This window comes from Anarrhichthys ocellatus, unplaced genomic scaffold (genome assembly GCF_004355925.1).
Source record: "Anarrhichthys ocellatus isolate YVR2014 unplaced genomic scaffold, GSC_Weel_1.0 scaffold26, whole genome shotgun sequence".
Lineage (NCBI taxonomy): Eukaryota > Metazoa > Chordata > Actinopteri > Perciformes > Anarhichadidae > Anarrhichthys > Anarrhichthys ocellatus.
The window spans coordinates 4,826,086-4,846,889 of NW_022280056.1; the positions used below are offsets into that span (position 1 = coordinate 4,826,086).

The 20,804-nt window shown below is 40.3% G+C and overlaps 2 protein-coding genes across 4 annotated transcripts; one reads left to right on the plus strand and one right to left on the minus strand.

The window, feature by feature from the left end:
* Positions 1-7,591: 7,591 nt before the first annotated feature.
* Positions 7,592-10,551, minus strand: tmem100a (transmembrane protein 100a). 2 transcript variants are annotated; one of them, XM_031862221.1, is made up of 2 exons: positions 10,342-10,551; positions 7,592-8,670 (listed from the first exon to the last, which is right to left on the minus strand). In XM_031862221.1, the coding sequence occupies exon 2, from the start codon at positions 8,584-8,586 to the stop codon at positions 8,188-8,190; it is 399 nt and encodes a 132-aa protein (XP_031718081.1). In that variant the 5' UTR covers positions 8,587-8,670; positions 10,342-10,551; the 3' UTR covers positions 7,592-8,187. The 2 variants fall into 2 exon arrangements, with proteins under 2 accessions (XP_031718081.1, XP_031718082.1); XM_031862222.1 differs by having other exon boundaries at positions 10,247-10,551.
* Positions 10,552-12,431: 1,880 nt separating this feature from the next.
* pctp (phosphatidylcholine transfer protein) lies at positions 12,432-16,956 on the plus strand. 2 transcript variants are annotated; one of them, XM_031862135.1, is made up of 6 exons: positions 12,432-12,575; positions 13,770-13,887; positions 14,631-14,710; positions 14,826-14,997; positions 15,583-15,650; positions 16,235-16,956. In XM_031862135.1, the coding sequence occupies exons 1-6, from the start codon at positions 12,447-12,449 to the stop codon at positions 16,307-16,309; spliced, it is 642 nt and encodes a 213-aa protein (XP_031717995.1). In that variant the 5' UTR covers positions 12,432-12,446; the 3' UTR covers positions 16,310-16,956. The 2 variants fall into 2 exon arrangements, with proteins under 2 accessions (XP_031717995.1, XP_031717993.1); XM_031862133.1 differs by lacking the exon at positions 16,235-16,956 and having other exon boundaries at positions 15,583-16,226.
* Positions 16,957-20,804: the final 3,848 nt, after the last annotated feature.

Sequence of the window (20,804 nt, forward strand, 5' to 3'; positions counted from 1 at the left end):
ATCACATTGAGTGGTTTGGAAGTGATTTTATATGTTTACAGACAACAAGGCTTGTAAGAACATGAAAGGAAGATTTCTTTTGTACATTAAAGCTGTTGCACATCACAGTTTCCATCCCTTTTATTGAGAGCGACGCCACATCTGAATCCTCTTTTTACAGTCTGAAGATTGTGGTCGACAGAGAAGGAAGAAGAACGCAAAAACCACAAGAGAACAAAAGGAAAGTTAACACCCTGATGTCACTCCCGTCATGCATCGAGAATGATTAGGTCCATATGCGTCAGGAGAGAAAATCTAATCAAATCAAACTCTCTTTACAGGCTGTTTGTTTGGCTTTTTCCACCGCACTGTGATCGGTCTCATCTCCTCTGACGCACATGCGTTGCAAAAGACGGGAACATTGCACACATGACTCATGTGTCGGCCTCCCCACTGTACAAGAGTGATGAGATATTGTAGACGGCTCAGAGGCATCAGCAAATCAAAAAGCCTGTTTTTATAAAGTATAAATTTAATTCTAGATGGATTTCCTGTTCCTTTTCTGAGTTTGTTAATCAAAGATATGCCCCTACTTTGCTGACGTTGCTCGCCTGTTACATAAATGTGTGACTAGAGCACGTAAAGCAGCTGAACACTGTGTCAGTGGTCAGCTATGATGTTGAATTCTCCCTTTTTGTCGTGTTCCTCTGCAAGTCTTTTCTTTTTAACATTACTGTTAAAACGCGTTGAACGCGGTGTCTTCTGGTTCAAAGTCCTGTTTGTTGGACCCATGCACTTCCTCTTTCTTCGTCTTTTTGGATATTGTAAGGTACCTCACATGCTCTGACTTTTGCTTAGTCACATCAATGCATTTATTTTGTGTGTCCCCCACAAATAAGGATCCTAATTGACTTTACATTGACATTATTTTCGTGCTGAGCAACACGATAAAAAACGATAAATTTGTGTCCATATACATGAAACCAAATCCCATTTTTGTGACTATTTCACAAAACCGCTATACTGGGCTGTAAATAGGTGATGTCTTTCAGATAAATGTCAGCAGTGACTTCGTCATTACCCCTTGTCTTCCACTAAAGCAGTAATGAACATCACATGCAGGCATGAGAACAATCAAGTACAGCATGTTCATGTAATAACTGGGAGCAGATCTCAGAGATCAGGACTCGCTTCCTAATGATGGCAAGGAAGGAATGTATACATAAAGTGGAAGCAATGAAAAGGCAATAAATAATGGGTTTAAGATTGAGATAAGTCCAGTCGTGTTTTGTATGATTCATCTGATAAATGAGAAACACTCCCACATCTGTTTCCAAGCATGAAGCCCCTCCCTACACAAAATAAAATCTGCTGGTTTTTTTTTCTTGTGTTTAATTGGGCTTTCTGAAGAAGGTTTTTGGGGCAAAAGTTTGACCATTCACGAAAAATGACATGTAGATTGTACTCAGGAGATCTAAAGGAAGCAGTCAGCTTTAACTCAAGCCAGAACCAAACACGGTGAAGCTGCATTAGCTCACTGCACACCGATGGAAACAACGACCTGATGATCTTAAATGTGTTGAAACTTTTGACACTTTCTATTCAGAGTTCAATCATTCTCCTATATTTCTGTGCCTTTGATTTATTAACTATTGAACAACTATTGGATGTGTTGTCATGAAACTGGCCACAGATGTTAATGTTCCTTGTTGTCCGGTCTGGGAATTGTCTGTGTATTCATCTCACAACTTTAACCCTTTCACCTTTTGTGTTTTCACGTCATGAAAATCAACTCTCACATTTTGGTCACCTAAAAATGTCAGTGTTCAGTAGTACTTAGCTCCACCCTCTTGTGGTCTCTTTGGTTTGTTGCCAAGATGGCCACGGCCAAAATGCTGATCTTCTGGCTTCAAAACGTCAGTCCACACACCAATGGCTGACTATACGTCCACTTCTTATATACAGTCTATGTTTATATATAGACTGTGTTTATGCTGTAGCTGTATTTTGTTTTTAGTGCCAAGTAGCAAATGTTACTCACACACTAAACTAAGAACGTAAACCTACTTAACATCGGCATGTTAAAGGAATAGTTTGGATGTTTTGAAGTGTGGTTGTAAGAGGTCCTTCTCCATAGTCAGCGTGTTACTACAGTAGACGGAGTTTTTGAGAAACGAGCAAAGCAATGTACTGCTGTGGACGTATTTTAGACACCAAAAAATATAGATATCGGTTTAAATGTGCACTATATTTAGAATATCTTCACCTCTTTACCTTGATGTCAGACAGCCATTTCTGCCGGGGAACTGAAGCCGTTGTCTGTCCTCTCTTCATAGACACAACTCAAAACACAAGAAAAGTAATTTTACCAACAAAGCTGCTGGTCTACCGCTACCTCAGTCGGTTTGTTTGTTTGTGTTATTGTGTGACTGTGGTGAATCCGAACTATGTCATCAAAACATCAAAGTGTGCCGCAGTACATTGTGACAGTAAGCCTCTTGGATTTTGTAATACGTTCATGTAAAGCTTTGAAGTAGAATGTTTTTGTATTGGAGATGACACCATAGTCCTGTTGAAGTGGGAATAGTTGTAAAAATGGGAGGAACTGGTCAGGAAGAGCTTTCTCTTTATTATGTGGTGGAATGAGGGCGAACCGAGCCAGCGGCACCTCCGGGACGGTAGCCAGCCAACACTTCAGACACTCCCGAGAACCACTGGCAGCACATGAAAGAATCAAAGAGACAGCATACAGAGTTAGTGACTGCCGATGTCACTCTGTCAAACACTGCTGGCCCTTGTTATGTTGAAAGAAGAGGTTTAGAAATCTTACATGAATGCCAATGGGGTTTGTTTTTGTCCATTTGTTGGCTTCAGGCGTCAAAACGCTTCAAACAAACGGTCGCTAGTAGCACGGCCTCAGGGATGGCAGTGTTGGAGGGCGGGTCGGTTCGCCACTGTGGTCGCGGCTGAAAAAACAATTATTGGTTGGGTTATCTTGAAAGATTCATGTCCCCCTTGAGGTTCCTTGTAATCACACATAGACTGTATAAAATATGGACGTAGTCTCTGTGATGTCACCAATAGGTTTCTAAAGAGCCATTGTGAAGCTTGAAGTGGCCAAGATGGCTCCGGCCGGCGCCATCTTGGTATTTTAGAACCAAATATTTAATGCTACGGTTATAAAAACAAAGTGATCGTGGAGCAGTCACACCTCTCTGGGCAGGAAGGAGCTGAGCTGGTGCGTGAGACTGAGAAGCGTTTCATACACACGGTTTGGCTCACCTTTATGTCCAGCTCCGAGATTTACTTCCTTCCAGTGAGCGGTGTCCCTGGAAGAGACACCCACAACACCACAGCTGTTGTTAATGAGCAGATCCACAGCCCAATATGTTCTCGCTCAAAATCTTTTACCACTTTGACTCTAGGGATGGTAAAGTCTATCCATCAGCTTGGTTCAGCTTTCATGGTCTCCAGTGGATATATCCTTAGGACTTTAGTGACCCCCTGACTCTTCCTCTAGTGCCACCAGCAGGTCAACGTGTTCACTGATCCTGTGAAATATCTAAACGTCTACTGAATGGATTGCCATAACATTTTGTTCATGGTCCTCTGAGGATGAATCCTTCGGACTTTAGTTATCCTCCGACTTTTCCTTTTGCGCCACAAGCAAATATGATCAAATTGGTTGCAATGAAACATTCATGATCTCCTCAGGATGAATTGTAATAACTTCTCCAGATTTTTCTTTTAGCGCCACCATCAGCATGCTGACATTAGCATTGACTTTAGCATTTAGCTCAGAGCACCATTTCGACAAAGTACAGCCCCACGGGACGTCTGACCATTGCAGTAAAACGCTAAAAATAAACTTAAACTTTATTTGAATAATTAAAGAAAATTGACCTTTGCATTTAACCCTTAATCCGAAGCATTTTAGGAGCAGTGAGCTACACTCCAAAGCGACGGGGAGCGATTTGGGGTTCAGCATCTTGCTCAAGGACACTTCAACATGCAGACAGCTGGAGCCGGGAAACAAACCGCCAACCTTGTAGTTAAAGCACGATCCGCTATACCACTGAGCTACAGCTGCCCTTAGGAATGACCAGAGGAACAAAACTCTTGCTGATTCTGGAACAAACTGAAACTTTTTCATATGAACCAGTGATATTACAATCTGATGAAAAAGGATTTCTAAAACCTCCCGGGTTTAAGTTTTGATCCGCAGCCTCCGTCCCCCGACACCCAAAAGGTTTATCTTTGTTCTCAGAATACACGAGAGTTCAGAGCCTTTTTTCTTGGAACAGATCTTATCAACAAATCAGTATTCGTTCCGACCCGCAGCAACGGGGCTCTGTCGAGTAATGTTAACAGTCGCCGACCTGAAGCAGGTCAAATGAAACACTTGGCTCCTCCGTGCTCCAGGTTGTACTGGAAAGAATGAACGAATGTCACTTCAGTGCAGTCGACCGGCGGGATGGCTGTCAGGTCGGGTCTGCTTCAGCCTGTTTTAGGATCCCTGGTAACGCTGAGCTCATTATCTTTAATTGTGTTGAATGTGGACAATGTGAGATCGGTTGTGTTGCAGTCTGGAATTTCAGACTTCAGGCTTGATCCTTTGTTGAAGGAGGTGGAAAGTAAATTTATGTCGAGTACTTTTTCCATTTTAAGAGACTCTCTATTCATACAGAGGGAATTATGTCTTTTCTGTCCTTTCCTTATATCTCTGTCTCATTCTCTCGTTCCCTAATTTGTTTTCCGCTTCCTTCTTTTCGGCCACTTTTCCTGTATTCCTGTATTCTTTTCCTTCTTTCTTTCTCCACTTCCTTGATTTAATTCCTTCTTTCTTTCCTTTCTTGATTCATTTCCTTCTTTCTTTCCTCCTTTTATCCCCTTACTCTTTTTTTTTCTTGATTACATTCTTTTCTTCCTCCCTTTCCTATGGACCCTTATTTAACTTATTTATTCCCTCCTTTTGTCCTATCTTTCCTCATTTATCCTCCGAATCTAATCTGCAGTTTTTCTCCCACCGATGAAAAGGAAACTCAATAAGTTATTTAACTTTTTAATCTACAAGATTACTACGAATTCGTGCTACTTAACCATTCATTTCCACGTCATCGTAATGCATCATTTATTTCACCAGTTGGTAAATTGTCTAAATGATCATCTGCTCATTTCTCTGCTGGGTCCTCCAGATAATTAAACATTCGTTGAACTCTTCTGTGTGACCCGGTGAGGTTTAAAATAGCCTGGACGTGGAAGTGTATTTATAAGCAGCATTTGCGTTGCGTCCCCCGTGACACCAGACACTACAACTAAATGGTTTTCTTGCGTCAGAGGAGAACCTCTGACACATCATCAGCTATAGGCCAGTAGGCCTACTGTACGGAGATCGGATCATATAAACACATTCATGGGACACACGACCCGTCGTTGAGGCCTCTACTGCCTGTCTGTCAGGTTAGAGAGGGAGGCACACTGAAGCTGGAAAAAAACAAAACGGGTGACTTGATATGAAGTTTGACAGGTGCTCTCTCCACCAGCCTCTTTACACACTGCCGGCACCTCCTGCAGGGACTCTGTGCGTCACTTTCTGTGCCTCACGTGGTTGTCATTCCGCTCTGCGTCACGCTGCCGGGTCGGTTTATCAATAAACAGGAAGAAGAACTCAAGTCCTCTAAGTATACTCTATTGCAAGGGAAATGTATAACTTAAAGGGCCGGTTCACGTTAACTATAAGAAAAATAACATACTAATGTTTTATTCTGGCTTTGCAGCAAGCTTTGATTTGGAGGGTTAAAGCTGATTCTTGACATTTAAATTTGAAAAACAAAAGTTGTTGTCACATGATTTAAGTGTAGAATTTTAGCAGTTGTTATATTGAAGATGTGGCTAAAAGCTCCAAAAAGATTTAAGGACGTGATCAGACTGCCATCATAAATTTATTCTTCAGCACATCCAGATTGATTTTAATAAGTCTGGACAGCAAAAAAATCCAAACCACATTTGGAGGCGACGGAAATAAGATTCCATTCAAATTTCTACAGATGCATCTCAGTCCGAACGCTCTGGTTGTTCAAATCGGATGTCAAAGTGTGGAAGTACTGACTAGGAAGTGCAATTCAAGGCTTTGTTTAACACATTCAGTTTGACAATTTTAAATAATGGCTTGTATATTTGTGAAGACTCAGGCACACCCATGTGCGTCATGAGAGAAATAAACATTTCCTTCAATTCAGCACTGAAAGCAAAGAGCTGACTGTTGAAATAATAACTCATCCCTTCTCCAAAACATACCTCGCCTCAAACACTGTCAACTCATCAAGAGTCAGGTTTCCTATGAACATTAAAAGCCTCACCGATCCAGATTCAGTATCAGAGTGTATGTCGGCCATCAATGGTAACAATACATTTCCGTCGAGATGATTCAAAAACAAGTTTTGTCTTTTCATCATTTGTCCACTGGAGTGTATTTTTCAACTTTAAAAAGTTCCCCTCAACATAAACATTGAAACTCGTCGTCCCAACTGTGAAACGATTACATGTTTGTGTATCAATCAGTTTATTAAACCTCATGGCGTTCTGGTCACAGCTAATACATGCAAATGAATACATCGAAACAAAACATATGCTACATTAAGTATTTATTTACCGTATGGAGGTACACTTGATAATAAGCGATCATCACCCAAAACAATATTCATTTTGATGTCCAAAATTTGTCCAAAATAAGCAAAGCTACTCACAATTCAACCCAGTCACCAGGGAAAATTTCGGCATTGTACATTTCTGCAAACATTGGATACGTAGAATGTCGAAATTTTTGCATTTGGTCAAAGTGAGTGACAAGTACAACAAGCATCCGTTATTGAATGTTACGTGGTATAATAAAGAGTACAAGAAGAGAGAAAGTCCACTAAGGACGGGTTGGAGGAGTGGTAGGTGGGTCAAACAAACACAGGACTTTCACCAAGGAGACAGCAGTTTGTGTCCTGTGTAAAACCAATAGTCAACTCTTCTTACCTAACATCACGTAAAAAAAGAACAGTTGTTATCTATTGATGTTGTTCCGGGTGTTACATTGCGTTGACTTTACAATGTTACAGTGCATTGTTTTGTTACATTATTGCATTACATTGTTGGGGTTATGTTACATTGCTGCGTTGTGTTGTTTCGTTACGTTATTGCGTTACGTCGTTGCGTTACGTCGTTGCGTTACGTCGTGGCGTTACGTCGTGGCGTTACGTCGTGGCGTTACGTCGTTGCTGCGTTACATAAGAAAGTCCGTGAAAGGCTTTGTTACATTGATACATTATACGCTGCTGTAACATTGTTGTTGTTACGTTAAAAACAAATTGTTTTTTTTCTAAGCTTAACCAAGTAGTGTTGTAGCCTAAACCTAACCAACCGCATCGCATCGTGCATTTCTCCAAGTGTTAGCTGAGGCTATGAAACTTATTTGTGGTTTAGAAACGTCAACATTCAACGTACCCAACAAACAACTCAACATTTTCTGTGCCGACTGGGTTGCACAATTCTGGATGAATCACTTAAGCTACTTCAATAGTTAATAGACGTTTAATATTGAATATGACGATTATGATAATCAAAGTGCTTTAAGAGAATATATATATATATATTTAAGGTTAAATACTCTCTTGAATGTCATGTGCCATCTAATCTGATATGCTGACCAGAATATATTGGCACATTTTAAAGAAAATCCTCATATTGAGTACCATACTTTCATAACAGGCAATTCCTAATCAATTCCTGTGAGATGATTGCTGAGGCTTCACAACCCGATACGTCCAAGATGAAGTGTGGTAAATGAGGCATGAATCATTGTCCCTGTGTCTTTCAGTTTCCTTCTGCTCTCCTGGGCCTTTCAAACCACAATCCCTCCCATTACAATCAAAACTGCCACATCCAACAGCAGATTAATGGGAGACTTCCTCAACATCGCTTCGCACAGTGGTAATTCATCTTAATTGTGATACAGTCCCGCTGGCTGCATTCCCAGCTCGCCAGATGCTCGGCGTCTGTTTGACAAATAAATCCCACACAAAGTTTTCAAAGTATCTGGGCCTTGAGAGTCTGCGGTCAAAGCTTTTACAGGTCAGAAATCCAACACATGTTGGACAACATCTGTCTGCAGCTGGTTCTCGAAATCTCAGGAAACCAGGAAGCGTGGTCCAAACTGCCGGTTCAAGTAAAAATACTCCTCTGGTTTGCGACCAGGGTGGTTTGGCTCTCCCTTCGCCTCTCCTTCTTCCTCTCCAGTCTCAACTTCCAGCAGACGACGCTGGACGCCAAGAGCACCAGACCGGCCGAGAGGAGCACCAGGCCGAAGTAGGAGATGGTGGATCCATGCGAGTTGAAGCTGTAAGCCACGGCGGTGACCACGATGCCAGCGATGAGGACCACCACGCCGAAGGGGACGGTGCAGCGGTAGCAGGACAGCTCCGCCCCGCCGGTGGCGGCGGTCAGCTGGACTTCATTGACCAGGGGGATGTTTACCACGGCGGCTGCCGGGTGCTCGTTGTTGTTGGCCTTCTCTGGTGTCGCTGGCGTTCTCATGGCTTCCTCATTGGCTTCTTCTGGCATTGCAGGATCGAGTAGCCTTCTGTTAACCCAACCTCAGATGGTTCCCCGTCAACGACCTCCTTTCCTCTGCTAGGGTCTCCCGGTCTATGTGAAGGAAGAAACCAAACTTGTTGCTCAACCCTGGACACACAGAGACTTTTCCTTCAATTCAGCACCACATTTCACAATTTCGACACCACTTTCTGACCGCTTCCCCACGCTGCTTTAAAGTAACCTCTTTGCACAATCCCAGCCGCCGCCTGTCCCAGTCGGGGGAGTTGTGTCTGAATGACGCAGGACCGCTCGGCCCCGCACGAGCTGACACATTCCCTGGAGAGCGCAGGATATGACATTACAAACTGCTCCGTGAAATGCGAGGAGCTTCGAAATCACCAGAAATTTCACAAGCACTCCCCCCCCCCCCCAGCCCCCCCCCCCCCCCGACTCATGTCTGACTCTGAGTGACAATAAATGGGCAGAGCAGTGTCAGTTATACTTTCCATCATTGTCAGGGTTTTCATTAAAAAAAAACCCAGCATGTCCAGCATATTGTTGTAGAATTGCGAAAGATCATTCTGACATGCTCCAGACCAGTGGTTCCCAAACTGTGGGTCAGGCCCCTTCAGGGGGTCATGGCTGTGTACTACTGTGGTGATGTATTATGTACACTGTAAATTATTTGACTGTAGATTCACAGTAAATCACTGGCTACCAGTTGCAGTACTTTCACAGTAAGGCATTGTATCATTTTCACAGTAAATGACTGTGTGAAATAACAGGCTTACTAGCTATGCCAGTATATTACTGTGATTTAGCAGTATGTTGCTGTAGAATAACTGTAATTAACATGTTTAGCCGTAGGCTGCCTGCAGAAATCTGGGGGTTTAAACAACCCGGGTGGGGAAAACAGATTACACACTTTTTAATTTAGTTTTTAATTGGTTGATTCCACCAGGATTTTCTTGATAGAGTGTAGATAACAACAATAATAGATAACCAATTCATTGTTTAGTTATTTCTCCAAAAAACGACAAACATTCTCTGTTTCCAGCTCATCAAGAGTTGATGCTTTTCTTTGTTATATCGGATTGTGAACTGAATGTCTTTGTGTTTTGGACTGTTGGTCAAACAGCACAAACTATTTTAGTACTTGGGTTGTGGAGAATTTATAGTACAGTTTATTGACAAAATGATTACTAATCAATAAAAATAATGCTAGCTGTGCCCCGATTTAAACATGTGTTTCAGAAGAATGGTGCAAGATGTTCACAAAGATAGATGAATATTTAGGCTATTATTTCTGAATGATCTCAAATCTTTGCTCTAAAAACAATTTAAAAAAACATCTGAGAAATAAGTCTTTTGTGTGAACTGCTCAAAGTTTGCAGTCACTTATTCCCTTCACTTTGGAGAATGCGAAAATTCATCTGTGGGGGAAAAAGGTCCAAGATGTGAAGTCAAATCATTTTGATTAACAAGAGGGTTGAAGTATGTTTCTTCAGCTCATTTTACTATATTTGTAAACGTGTGCATGTTGCACGTTTAGGATACTTTAACTGAAGATCAGGATGAAGTTATTATTTTAAATAATCCTCAAAATTCCCATCATATTAATCCGCACCACCATTAATCTAAACCGAATGTATACAGGGCCTGGTTCCAGCTGGCACTAAGTGTATACCTTTAAACCCAAACTGCAGCTTTTCTTTGCAGCGAGGTGAGTCTCCTCGACGTGTTTCCATAAAGCTCCGTGCAGAAAGACGGAAGGTTAGTTACCTCACAGCCGTGTTCCATGTCGCACAGTCTCCTGGATTCTCCTCTGCTGCAGGGAAACTTGCCTCTGAGTAAAAAGACGCTCATAAAATATTCACTCACACTCATCTAATTAAAAGTGGATGTTGTTTTCTTCTTCGTGGAACTACGAACAGCTTCTCTCTCCGGGCTGGAGTCTGACTCCCATTCAAGAGGAGAGTTCCACTGTGCGGTCCGCTGCTGGTCGGACTGACATCCCCATCGAGAGCAACTATTTCAAGTATCGATGACTGGAGCATGAAGTTCACAGCAATAAGGACAAAATATAACTTCTGGTGATGCTTTTTCAAAATAAATGCTGCCAGCATTTGTTGCAATTACTCTTAGTTCAATAGCAGCATTTATTCTGAAATTAATATCAGTTCATTTCCGTTACTGTATAGATGGAACAACACTGACACTGGATCTCAATTATACTTATTATATTATATCTCATGAAAGGCACAATTTAACAATGTATTATTATTATTATTATCATTATTATTATGTGGAGAAAACTTCAGCAGTTTGACAACACACAAAAGAAGAAGAAAAAAAAATGCAGCAAAATAAAAACTAAAAAGAAACACACCCACCAACATGACGCCTGTAAATCCCCATAAAACAGTGCTTATACACAACATAATGTCAGTTTCTAATCTGGTTAAAGAGTTAATCCAGCGGTTCAGTGTAAGGTTTGTGGACTCACAGATTGAGAAAGACAAAACAAAAGCTGTACCAACGACTGAAAGCAATGGAGGTGTCTCATTCTCAGAAGTCATCAGTCAAGTCAACAGAGCACACAGTTTAAACCTTCAGCCCGCTGAGGTCAGTGCAGCAGGATTATGTGTGGAGTTGCTCTTTAATCTGACTATCCTCACTGATCAGAATCAGAATCAGAACCGTTTATTGCCATGGTATGTTGAACATACAAGGAATTTCCTATGACGGGAGGTGCATAACATTTAACAACAATCAACAACAATCAACAGTGCAAAGTAGAAACATGTTCAAATTTACAGAAAAATATGAAATAAAGTAAAATATAAAATAAAGTGAAATCTAAAATAAAGTGCTCAAACGAACAGATAACAGGACTATAAACAAGACCAGTAGGAAAGACAACTTCTTGTCTGAGCAACTTCGACCACGGTGGAAACATTTGGAGAAATGTAACCACTTTTTTTTTTCAAGAGAAAAATGTTCAACAAATGTGAAGAAAAATGGACTTGCTGTCAAACTCACTTCATGACAGATGTTTTAGTTTTCTCACTGGGTTCCCATGGTGACCTGTCCCAGTGTGTGAGACCGGTGTGTGACACTCTCTCAGAAATCATTCCTGTTGACACTACATAAATGTCCCACAACAGCTGTTGATTTACAGTGGAAGACGCACACACCTGTTCCACACACTGTAAATACATTGGCACTGTGGTCTTCTCTCCTTTCTGTTTTTATCTCTGTTGCATAACACCGATTATCGCACATAAACAAATGTGATTTGTGATTTCGGGTCGTCATCTCCTTCCCTAATTACAGTAAACATGTTTTTAATTAATATTCAGATGAATAATAACATACTGAGCTCAGTTTATCTTCATGTAACAGTAAGAAATGATGGATGTGGCTACAGGAGTGGGTGTAGTTTGTGTGCAGATGTCGTGTTTCTACACTTACAAACAAAACTGTAATGTTCTACTCTGCAAATATTTACAAGAATGCTTCCAGTTATGCATATCTCTATAATAGGTACATTATGCTATATTATGGATTATGAGACAAAGAATAAGGGGAACTGTAGTACTATAGTATTGTATAACCTCAAATATAGTATAATAATACAATATAACATAGTATGAAATATAAGTATACAGAAATATAACAATGTATAGTATAACATAGTGTAAGTTAAAACATGCTATGTAATGTTGTACAGCAACATAATATATGTTATCATGTGGTCTGACATATAATAAGAATTATAATTCTTAGTAGTTTAGTGCTCACATCAATCACATACTCTTTTATTTTGAAAGCAGTGACCGGAAGCGTGGTTGTCCTGTGACAGAGGTGTGAAGAGAGGAGCCGTCATGTCGCCACACTTTACAGATGAGGAGTTCCAGAGCGCGTGGAGGGAGCTGGATGAGCCGCAGCTGGAGGGCGGATGGGAGCTGTTCGTGGAGACGATGGGGGTCACCATCTATCGGCTCTATGACAAGGTAGAGACAATACATACAACCGCTGCTTTCCCTACAGGAGGACGGGATGCATGAGTCCGGGTCGCTTTGGGGTTTCCTCTGCAGAGTCTGCAGCATCTGTCTCTGCAAAAAAGAATGTGAGATTGTCACCTAAAAATAGGGCTAGTAGTTAAAAGGTTAATGTGATTCAATCAATGTGTTGAAAACATTAACAAACACAGCAGCAGTGATTTCCACGCGGTCAACGTGGGAAGTATCCGGAAATTAAGGGCGAGAGCAGTTGGACCGGCTCTACCGGTTCCCACCAAACTCCGTGTACGAATCTGCCCATTTAATGTTGCTGCTCCTTGTTGCGCATAAACATGCGTCCTCAAACCGGATTAAATACATTTATGAAGTCAGAAAGCACCCTCCTTTAACTCGGCGCACACCTAGCACATCAAGTCTGACTCGATGAAAAGTAAACGAAAAGAAACGCAGTCAAAATGAAATAAAATGTGAATTTCAAACTGCAGACACGAATTACCTAAATTCTCTTACTGTCTATTCTAGGTGATGGAAAAAAAGAAAAATAGGGATTCATAAGAATTTTGACTGTGGGAACTTTACCCCCCAAACGTGTTTATTTACTAAAAAAAAGTTAAATTCATGATAAAAACAAGAAGTTTTGAATATGACATTTTATTTGTAGTTAAAGAGACTTCATTGAGAGTCTTGTGTAGGTAATTCCAGCGTCTTAATTGAATTACTATTATGAGAACTATTTAGTCAATATCAATATTTCATATTTGGTTTAAACGTTAAGAAGACACTGCTTGAGTCTAGTAACTCAATGCGCTGCTCTATCATCCAGAGGGTAGTAATGTGTGTGTATCTGGTGATCATTGAGGTTATGCTGTCCGATGCCAAAGGGAAAACAAGACGGCCTTAAACTGATGTTTTTGTGAATGGAGTTTGGTGTGACTTTTACTTTCTCTTCAACTAGACGCACAAAACCAGTGCCGATGAGTGCAGTGTGTCAGGTTTAGTAGTGCGAGTGAAGGGAAGCGTCCGTACCTGTTTCTGCTGAATCCAGTCCAGCACACAGGGAGAGGGTGTGACGCTGACTGGCTCTAATCCCAGATGGTGTGTGTTTTTAGGGATCGGTTGCCGTACTGTGGGTGTGGCATGTAGTCTGCTTTATCTATAGAGAGAACTTTCATGTGCTGTTTTCAGGAAACTCGTCTTTATGAGTACAAGGTCTTTGGCGTGCTTGCCAGCTGCACTGCAGAGCTGTGTGCAGATGTCTACATGGACCTGGCGTATCGGAAACATTGGGATAAATATGTGAAAGGTAAAAAAAACAACAACAAACAAACAGTAATTCCTCCAAATCCACTTCCCCTCATCTCTCCTGCTTCATGATAACTCTTCACATTCACATTAGCTCTGTAGTAAGTCGCTGACATTCACCATGGATAACTCTTTCATTGCGGCATGGTTTATAATGTTTTGTTGTCCTTGTCTTCATGCACCTCTGCAGTAATGCAGGTAACTTTGTCATAGCTGCCTAGTCTGCTAGAAGCACATAGTTTATAATTTGTGATTTTATGAGTAGTTGAAGTAGCTTGTTTTTTTCCTCCAAAGTGGCACTTTTTGGGGGAAAGTCTTGTTGTCCGTGGTGGAGTCTCTCTCTCTCACAGAATACGTATGTAGACCTGCTGCCTGTCTCATTAGTAATTCACTACCAACTGACAAAGCTCTTACTGTTAAGATGGATCATCATTTATTGTCTTTTGGTTGCAGCCTGTGACATAATATAAAGTCTCTTTCTGCATGTGCAGAATGTCACATATATTTGATGTGGATCACGAGAAACTGTACTGAACCACTTTAGGCTGCTAAATAATTGCATAATTGGGCGATGGGCAGTATTCCAAGTGTGCCTTTAACTCTTCCAACAGAAATCTTTTATTTCCTTTCCTTGAGATGAAAAGCAACATACAGCACGTTTACGTGCATCTGTATCCATCCACCTGTATGTATCTGATGTTTAGCTGCTTTTTTATTTCATGTTTTTTCTTATTTTATATTTAGAGCTCTATGAGAAGGACTTCAGTGGACAGACTGCGATCTACTGGGAAGTGAAATACCCATTGCTTCTGACAAACAGAGACGTATCCTTCTGGTCCGCACAAATACATTTTCACCTGGACAAAGAAATGTGAGCACCGAGCACGGCCTATAAGTCAGAGGACATCAGAGTGTCTTCCCTAACAGCTCGGACCTCAGTACGTGTACGTGAGGGAGCGCAGAGACCTGGACGTGGACGGCAGGAAGATCAGCGTGATCCTGGCCAGAAGTGCGGCGGAGATACCGTGTGCAGAGAACAGCGGCGTGCTGCGGGTCAAAGACTACAAGCAGAGCGTCGCCCTGGAGAGCGACGGAGGCTGTGGGACGAAAGGTGACGCGTGAAATTAAATTATATTAATAAATTAATAATTTAAATTATCAGCAAAGATGTCAAACAGCTGTGGGTTCCAGTGAACATTTGACTTTTATAATTGTAAATTCAATGTTTGGATAGGCCTGGGCAATATGGCAATACGTTTATATTGTAATATATATTTTTATATATTTTTTCAATATTAATATTCATAATAATAAGGGCAAATATATGCAAAAACACAAAATATTAAAGTTGGTATAATAGATTTATACTTTGCTCCAGAGTTCATTATTTCACGATGAAAACTCTTGTGCAATTTGTTTTATTTTTTATTGAAATTTGCTTAAAAATCATTATTTTAAAAACAGAATTTTACTACAACAACCAGATATTATCACATGTGTTCACCACCCAGCCCTCCGTTTTGATTTTTGACTGTTAATGTGAGATCTGGAAACTTGTAAAAAAAAAATTCATTTTACACCATATTTCTTACATTTCTTAGATCAAAGTATCAAAAACAAAACAATTGATTGCTTAACAAAAGAAATAATGAGCTGCCGCCCCGATATCAACACTGAACATGTGTTTTCTTTACAGTCTTCATGAATTACTTCGATAACCCCGGTGGCAGTATCCCTACCTGGCTGGTGAACTGGGCAGCGGGGGTGAGTGCTCGCATGTTTGTTTCACTGGAGCAGTCATTTTCCTGCAATAAATACAAAGATTATGCAGTTATCATGAAACCCTCACAGCTTTAAACCTGAATGACCCTTTTAGCAGCTTAAGGGGCTCTGGCTTCGCTGAACACTTACGAACGGGTCACATGAGAACCTAAAAGTGACGGCGAAACAGTTGTTTTAAACAGTTTGACAATATAATGTGTGTAGATTTAAATGTATTGACGGCTAAAAACTTTCACATACATGTGGAAGTCGTGAAGAAACAATTTCCCTCCGGCACTGACGTTTTGATTCTTCAAAAAATGTACACATGTTCCTGGTTGACCTGCTCAAATAGACCTTTTGATGAGGGGGTTTTAAAAGAGGGCGGTAGATGGGTTCACTCTCGGGTTCTCGCAGAGCTCCGTCCCTCCGGCCTGCTTTGTGGTTTTCCATCGTTATTGTAAGCAGATGTGTGTTGCGAGGCTGACGTCAGCGAGCCCCTCTCTCCTTGTGTCGCCCCGCCTGGGTGGGTCGTCTTGGCACATGTGTTCACGATGGATGCTCTTTTGTGCGTTTGTCTTCAACAGACTGGGGTTCCGGGTTTCTTAACGGACATGCAGAAGGCCTGCAGCAAATACAGCGACTACTGCCAGAAGAAATGAACGCAGCTGACTGAACGGCTCATGCACAAAGGGCTCAGTTTAACAAAATCAATTATTGATGGTGGATGTGGCATGGCGTTGGCTGCTACTTGTCCTTGTAGCATGCTGTTGACTCAGGCATGATGTGCATGACCGGCCACCCTCATTACGAGGCTGGTGTGGAATCGATTTGGTTTCATTGTACTGTATCAATCAATACTGTATCGTCTCCTTTTGTGTGCTATCACTGTGAGCTTCGGTGCCTCCAGGATTTAGGGGCTTTCATTAATCCTTTTTAAAAAAATTGATAGGAAATACTCAAATGTAGTCTTACTTTGGGGGCCTATGCTGTGGAACAATGATTAGTTGAAATTGCAGCTTGTTGCATAAGATTTCATCCTTTTATCTTGTTTTAAACTAGTTTACTGTTCATGTTGAAATGTACAGAAGCTCAACACACAATATATGAACCTCGTGTTTGGAGTTAAAACTCCCCTGGAAGAAAACATTAATGTTTTTAGTTCTATTTAGAACATGGGTTAGTGGTGCACCACAGCCTCTTGTGGCCAACATGAGTATTACAACATCAAACACTGACAAAAATGATCCTGAATTTCACCTATTTTCATGAATGGAAAAGAAAAGTTAGTAAATAAAATTATAAAATGTCCCCATCTGTTTCTCACAGAATTTTTTTCAAAGCACTTTATAAAAGATTATCCTGATTATCTTGTTCGTCATCAACACCATTTCACTTCACTGGATTAAATTCATTCATTTTAATGAAGTGAAAATGACAAATCTGTACTTGGGGAGGAATGTTGCCCGTTGAGCTTCTTGTGATTAATTGTCATGCGTTCATTACTTATGCAAAGATCACGTTATGATACTCTATGCTTATTTATTATGGGTGCAAATGATCAACGGTACAGTATATCTGAGATAATCATGTATTGATTCAGACGGTGCTCCTGTTGATTCTGGTGAATGTGGTTTAATCTGGATATGAAAAGCCTATTACTGTGTAATATTGCTGTGTATATGAAATTAATAAACTTTCATTTTAAATTTAGCACTGAAATGTCTCTGAAGCAGGAAAACAAATGTATTTTTGTTGGACTTCTTCATAAATACTATAATCTTGTAGTTTATGTGCTCAGTGTCATAGTCTCAGAACAACTCATTTACTCAACTCTTTCTGTAATGTCTAACTCCTGGCCCCTCCCCCCGGACCGTACCAACACAATTACCCCTATTTTAATATTTAACTTTAATACAACTGCTGAAGCCTAAACCGCATCTATGAGAAACACTGACTATCTAACATCAACTCATACTGTTATCATACTATATTTTTAGACACTCGGCTAGAAAACGTTTTAATTGGGCTAGTTATTAACTGGCACCTTGTCTTCGCGCGCATGCGCATGTGAAGACAGCCCCCTCTGCGTGCGCGAGCACTTCAAGGCACGACTATCCTGACCAGGTGGAGGTGCTGCTGCAGGTACCAATGCAAATGTAGCGTGTTTTATGTTTAGTTACAATATTTATACATATTTCTAATATTTGCTAGCTACCTTGGCTGCTCTGCTTGCTTGTGGCTGTTGGAGACAGAAATATTCACATTAATAAGAGATAATATGTGTCTGGTGGAGGCTAATGGGACAGGCTAGCTAAATGATGAACAGGTGTGCAAAGCTATAGGCAGCTAATGCTAGCCAGGCTAGCTTCACAATACAGCTTACATCTGAAAAGATGTAAACAGAGTTAGATTCACTAAGATTCCTAAATTACACAACCATTGTTTTAATAGTTATTAATTATTTACTTGCCACAGTTATGAGCCAGTAGCTTTTGAGTGTGAACACGTGTGTTTTCTTTCTAGTTGACAAACTTTTTGGAAGATGCCTTTATGTGTAACATTAGTATTTGAGTGATAGCCTAGCTCCAGTTTGTGCCACTCTTGTATTATTATTATTATTATTATGAGAGCAAAACATTGTTTTTCTTGTGGAAGATAAATCCTTGATGAGATTTTAATAGAAACTCAATAGGTTTTAAACCACACTGTTAAATCTGTAAAAGACTGCATCACAATTTGAATAAAACATGTTTATCTCCTCTATGATATGCAGATTTTTTAGTTTAGTACTGAGGCCAAATGTTGCCAAATCCAAACTACAGATGTGTTGAGTCAGCAGAGAAGAGACTTCTTTATAAAGTGAAAAATGAGGAGTAATATCATACCAGCCGTTGTATGAAGATTCGTTTATTAGATTCAGAAGGCAACAATTATCAGAATAATATGTACATCCAGGCTCCCTCGTGTGGCTCAGAGGAGAACTGCAGATTAAAGTATTAAATAAAGACACGATAATAAAGACTAATAGGAAATTCTGCTCATTTATTTGTCGACCATATTAACACCTGGACCCAGTCCAGTCTTACCAGTCTGGTGTACAATAGAAGCCCACGTCTCGCTGCCTCAGAGGAGTTCTCAGTGGAAACAATGAATTGCAGGGTCACTTCCTCGTTGCCCCTATAATGGCTCCTCTACCACGGACTTAAAAGTGAAAACACGGCTGCGATGACGCCCTCCCACCTCTGCCCCCGTTTCTCCTCTCTGCTGATCCGTTGTTCTGCTGGAGTGTTGGCCCAGATGTTTCCTGAGGGAAGAGTGTGCTCACTGTTTCCTATGAGGTCACTGTGATGGTGGTGCAGTGTGATGGTTTTGGTGTTTGCTATTATCTCTTACTGTCTGTCTCCCACAATGGAGTGACTGGGTCTGTTCCCTGTGCTTCTATTGAGATAGAAATGCAACTTCAAGTTGCATTTGAACACGAACAACATTGTCCACGTACCAGCAGACCCCTAACCTGTTCAGATCTACACCTAGATAAGAGCTGGCTTTTGTTTCTAGATTTTAATCATTTTGTAGTAACTTCACAAAGAAAGAAACGGAGTAGGACGCGACTTTCCTTTTTTTTTTAAGCATAACAAAAAAATTGGAAAGCAAGTGATATTATTAATAGAGATAAAGAAACTTGCCTCATTTATGGTTTAATCGTTAGCTTGTCCAGTGAGAAGATGTCAAAAGCTTAAAGATGGATTATATATTATCTGGTGATGAAGACAAGTCCATGTATTAAATTGCACATGCAGAATTAAAGCAGCTATAAGGAACTTTCATTTTGTGTTGATTTTGGCGGACCCTGTGGACAACAGCGGTAGTGTTTCCATGAGCACCAGCGACTTGAGTCACAAAGATCTATTGATGTAAAAGCATGTATTGTAGTGTATTTTATGAATGAAATAAACACATTACATACCAGTCCAGGAGGAAGAGGACCAAGTCAGGATCAGTTTTTAATCTTTTCAAATCCTGCAAAACTCTATCTGTTGCTCTATCGCTGTTCATTTAAAAAAACGAATCTTTGGTCAGATATTTTCTTTTTCTCCTTTTTTTGCATGACATAGATATGTGTCTGTTTTACATATAAAATAAAACAAGGCCTTTCTGAATGACCTTTAAGCAGCTGACAGCTCATATTTCTGATGTCTTTCCTCCCTCTGCTGGTGGAAGTTGTACATTGAGTGTTCAAAGTGTTGACTGAGAACACATGGCGTCAACGACAGCTTCCACATTTATTTTACCGTCATGAACATTGTTTTAATGCAGAGAAATGAGCAAAATATGTATCTGGGGTTGAAAGAAATGTAAACAACAGTCACACTTCTCGCCTCAATGCATTGATTCATTAACAGCTTCTTAAAGTTGAATTTTGAAGACTTAACAATATGCTATTTACATTTATTCATTGAGCAGATTATTTTTTTTGCAAAAGTACATTTAAATAAAGTTTAATCCAAGCCGCAGTAGATAGACATAAGTGCTTAGCTAATGACTGAGAGAGACGGAGAGTGAAAGACCATGTTAGGTGAGAAAGTAAAGGATTTAACTCTAACAAGGCTCATGCTGTAATATCAGTAAAATAATTAGAAAGGAAAGAAGGATGTCAACACGGAAACTGAAGACAGTGGCATCGACATTACATAATAAAGATTACATAACAAAGATTACATAATAAAGATTACATAATGAAGACGGATATAACCGTCATCGTGGGGGAAACATCTGGATCCTAAAATAGATCAAAGAATATACAGTCAGAGATTATTAAAATGTACTTAAGGACTCCAAAGGCGAAATGAAACATTTTTAGCCTGCGCTTTATTTCATTTTCAGATTTCTCTTCTAATGTATTGAAATTAGCACGGATTAAAAAACTATCAGAAAACTGGAAAATGATCTTAAAACGTGTACTCGTGTATATTGGACAGTTATATTATAATAGACAGCCGTATAATTCTACACCTCTTTCCATTCAGTAATATGCTAATATGTATTGTTGTCAAGAGAAACCTTCAAAATAAAGTGAAAAAACCGGATAATTAAACCTTTTGACTCTTATCAGCATGTTTCCTGTTTGAACCCTTGTATAAAGTTTAGATCCCT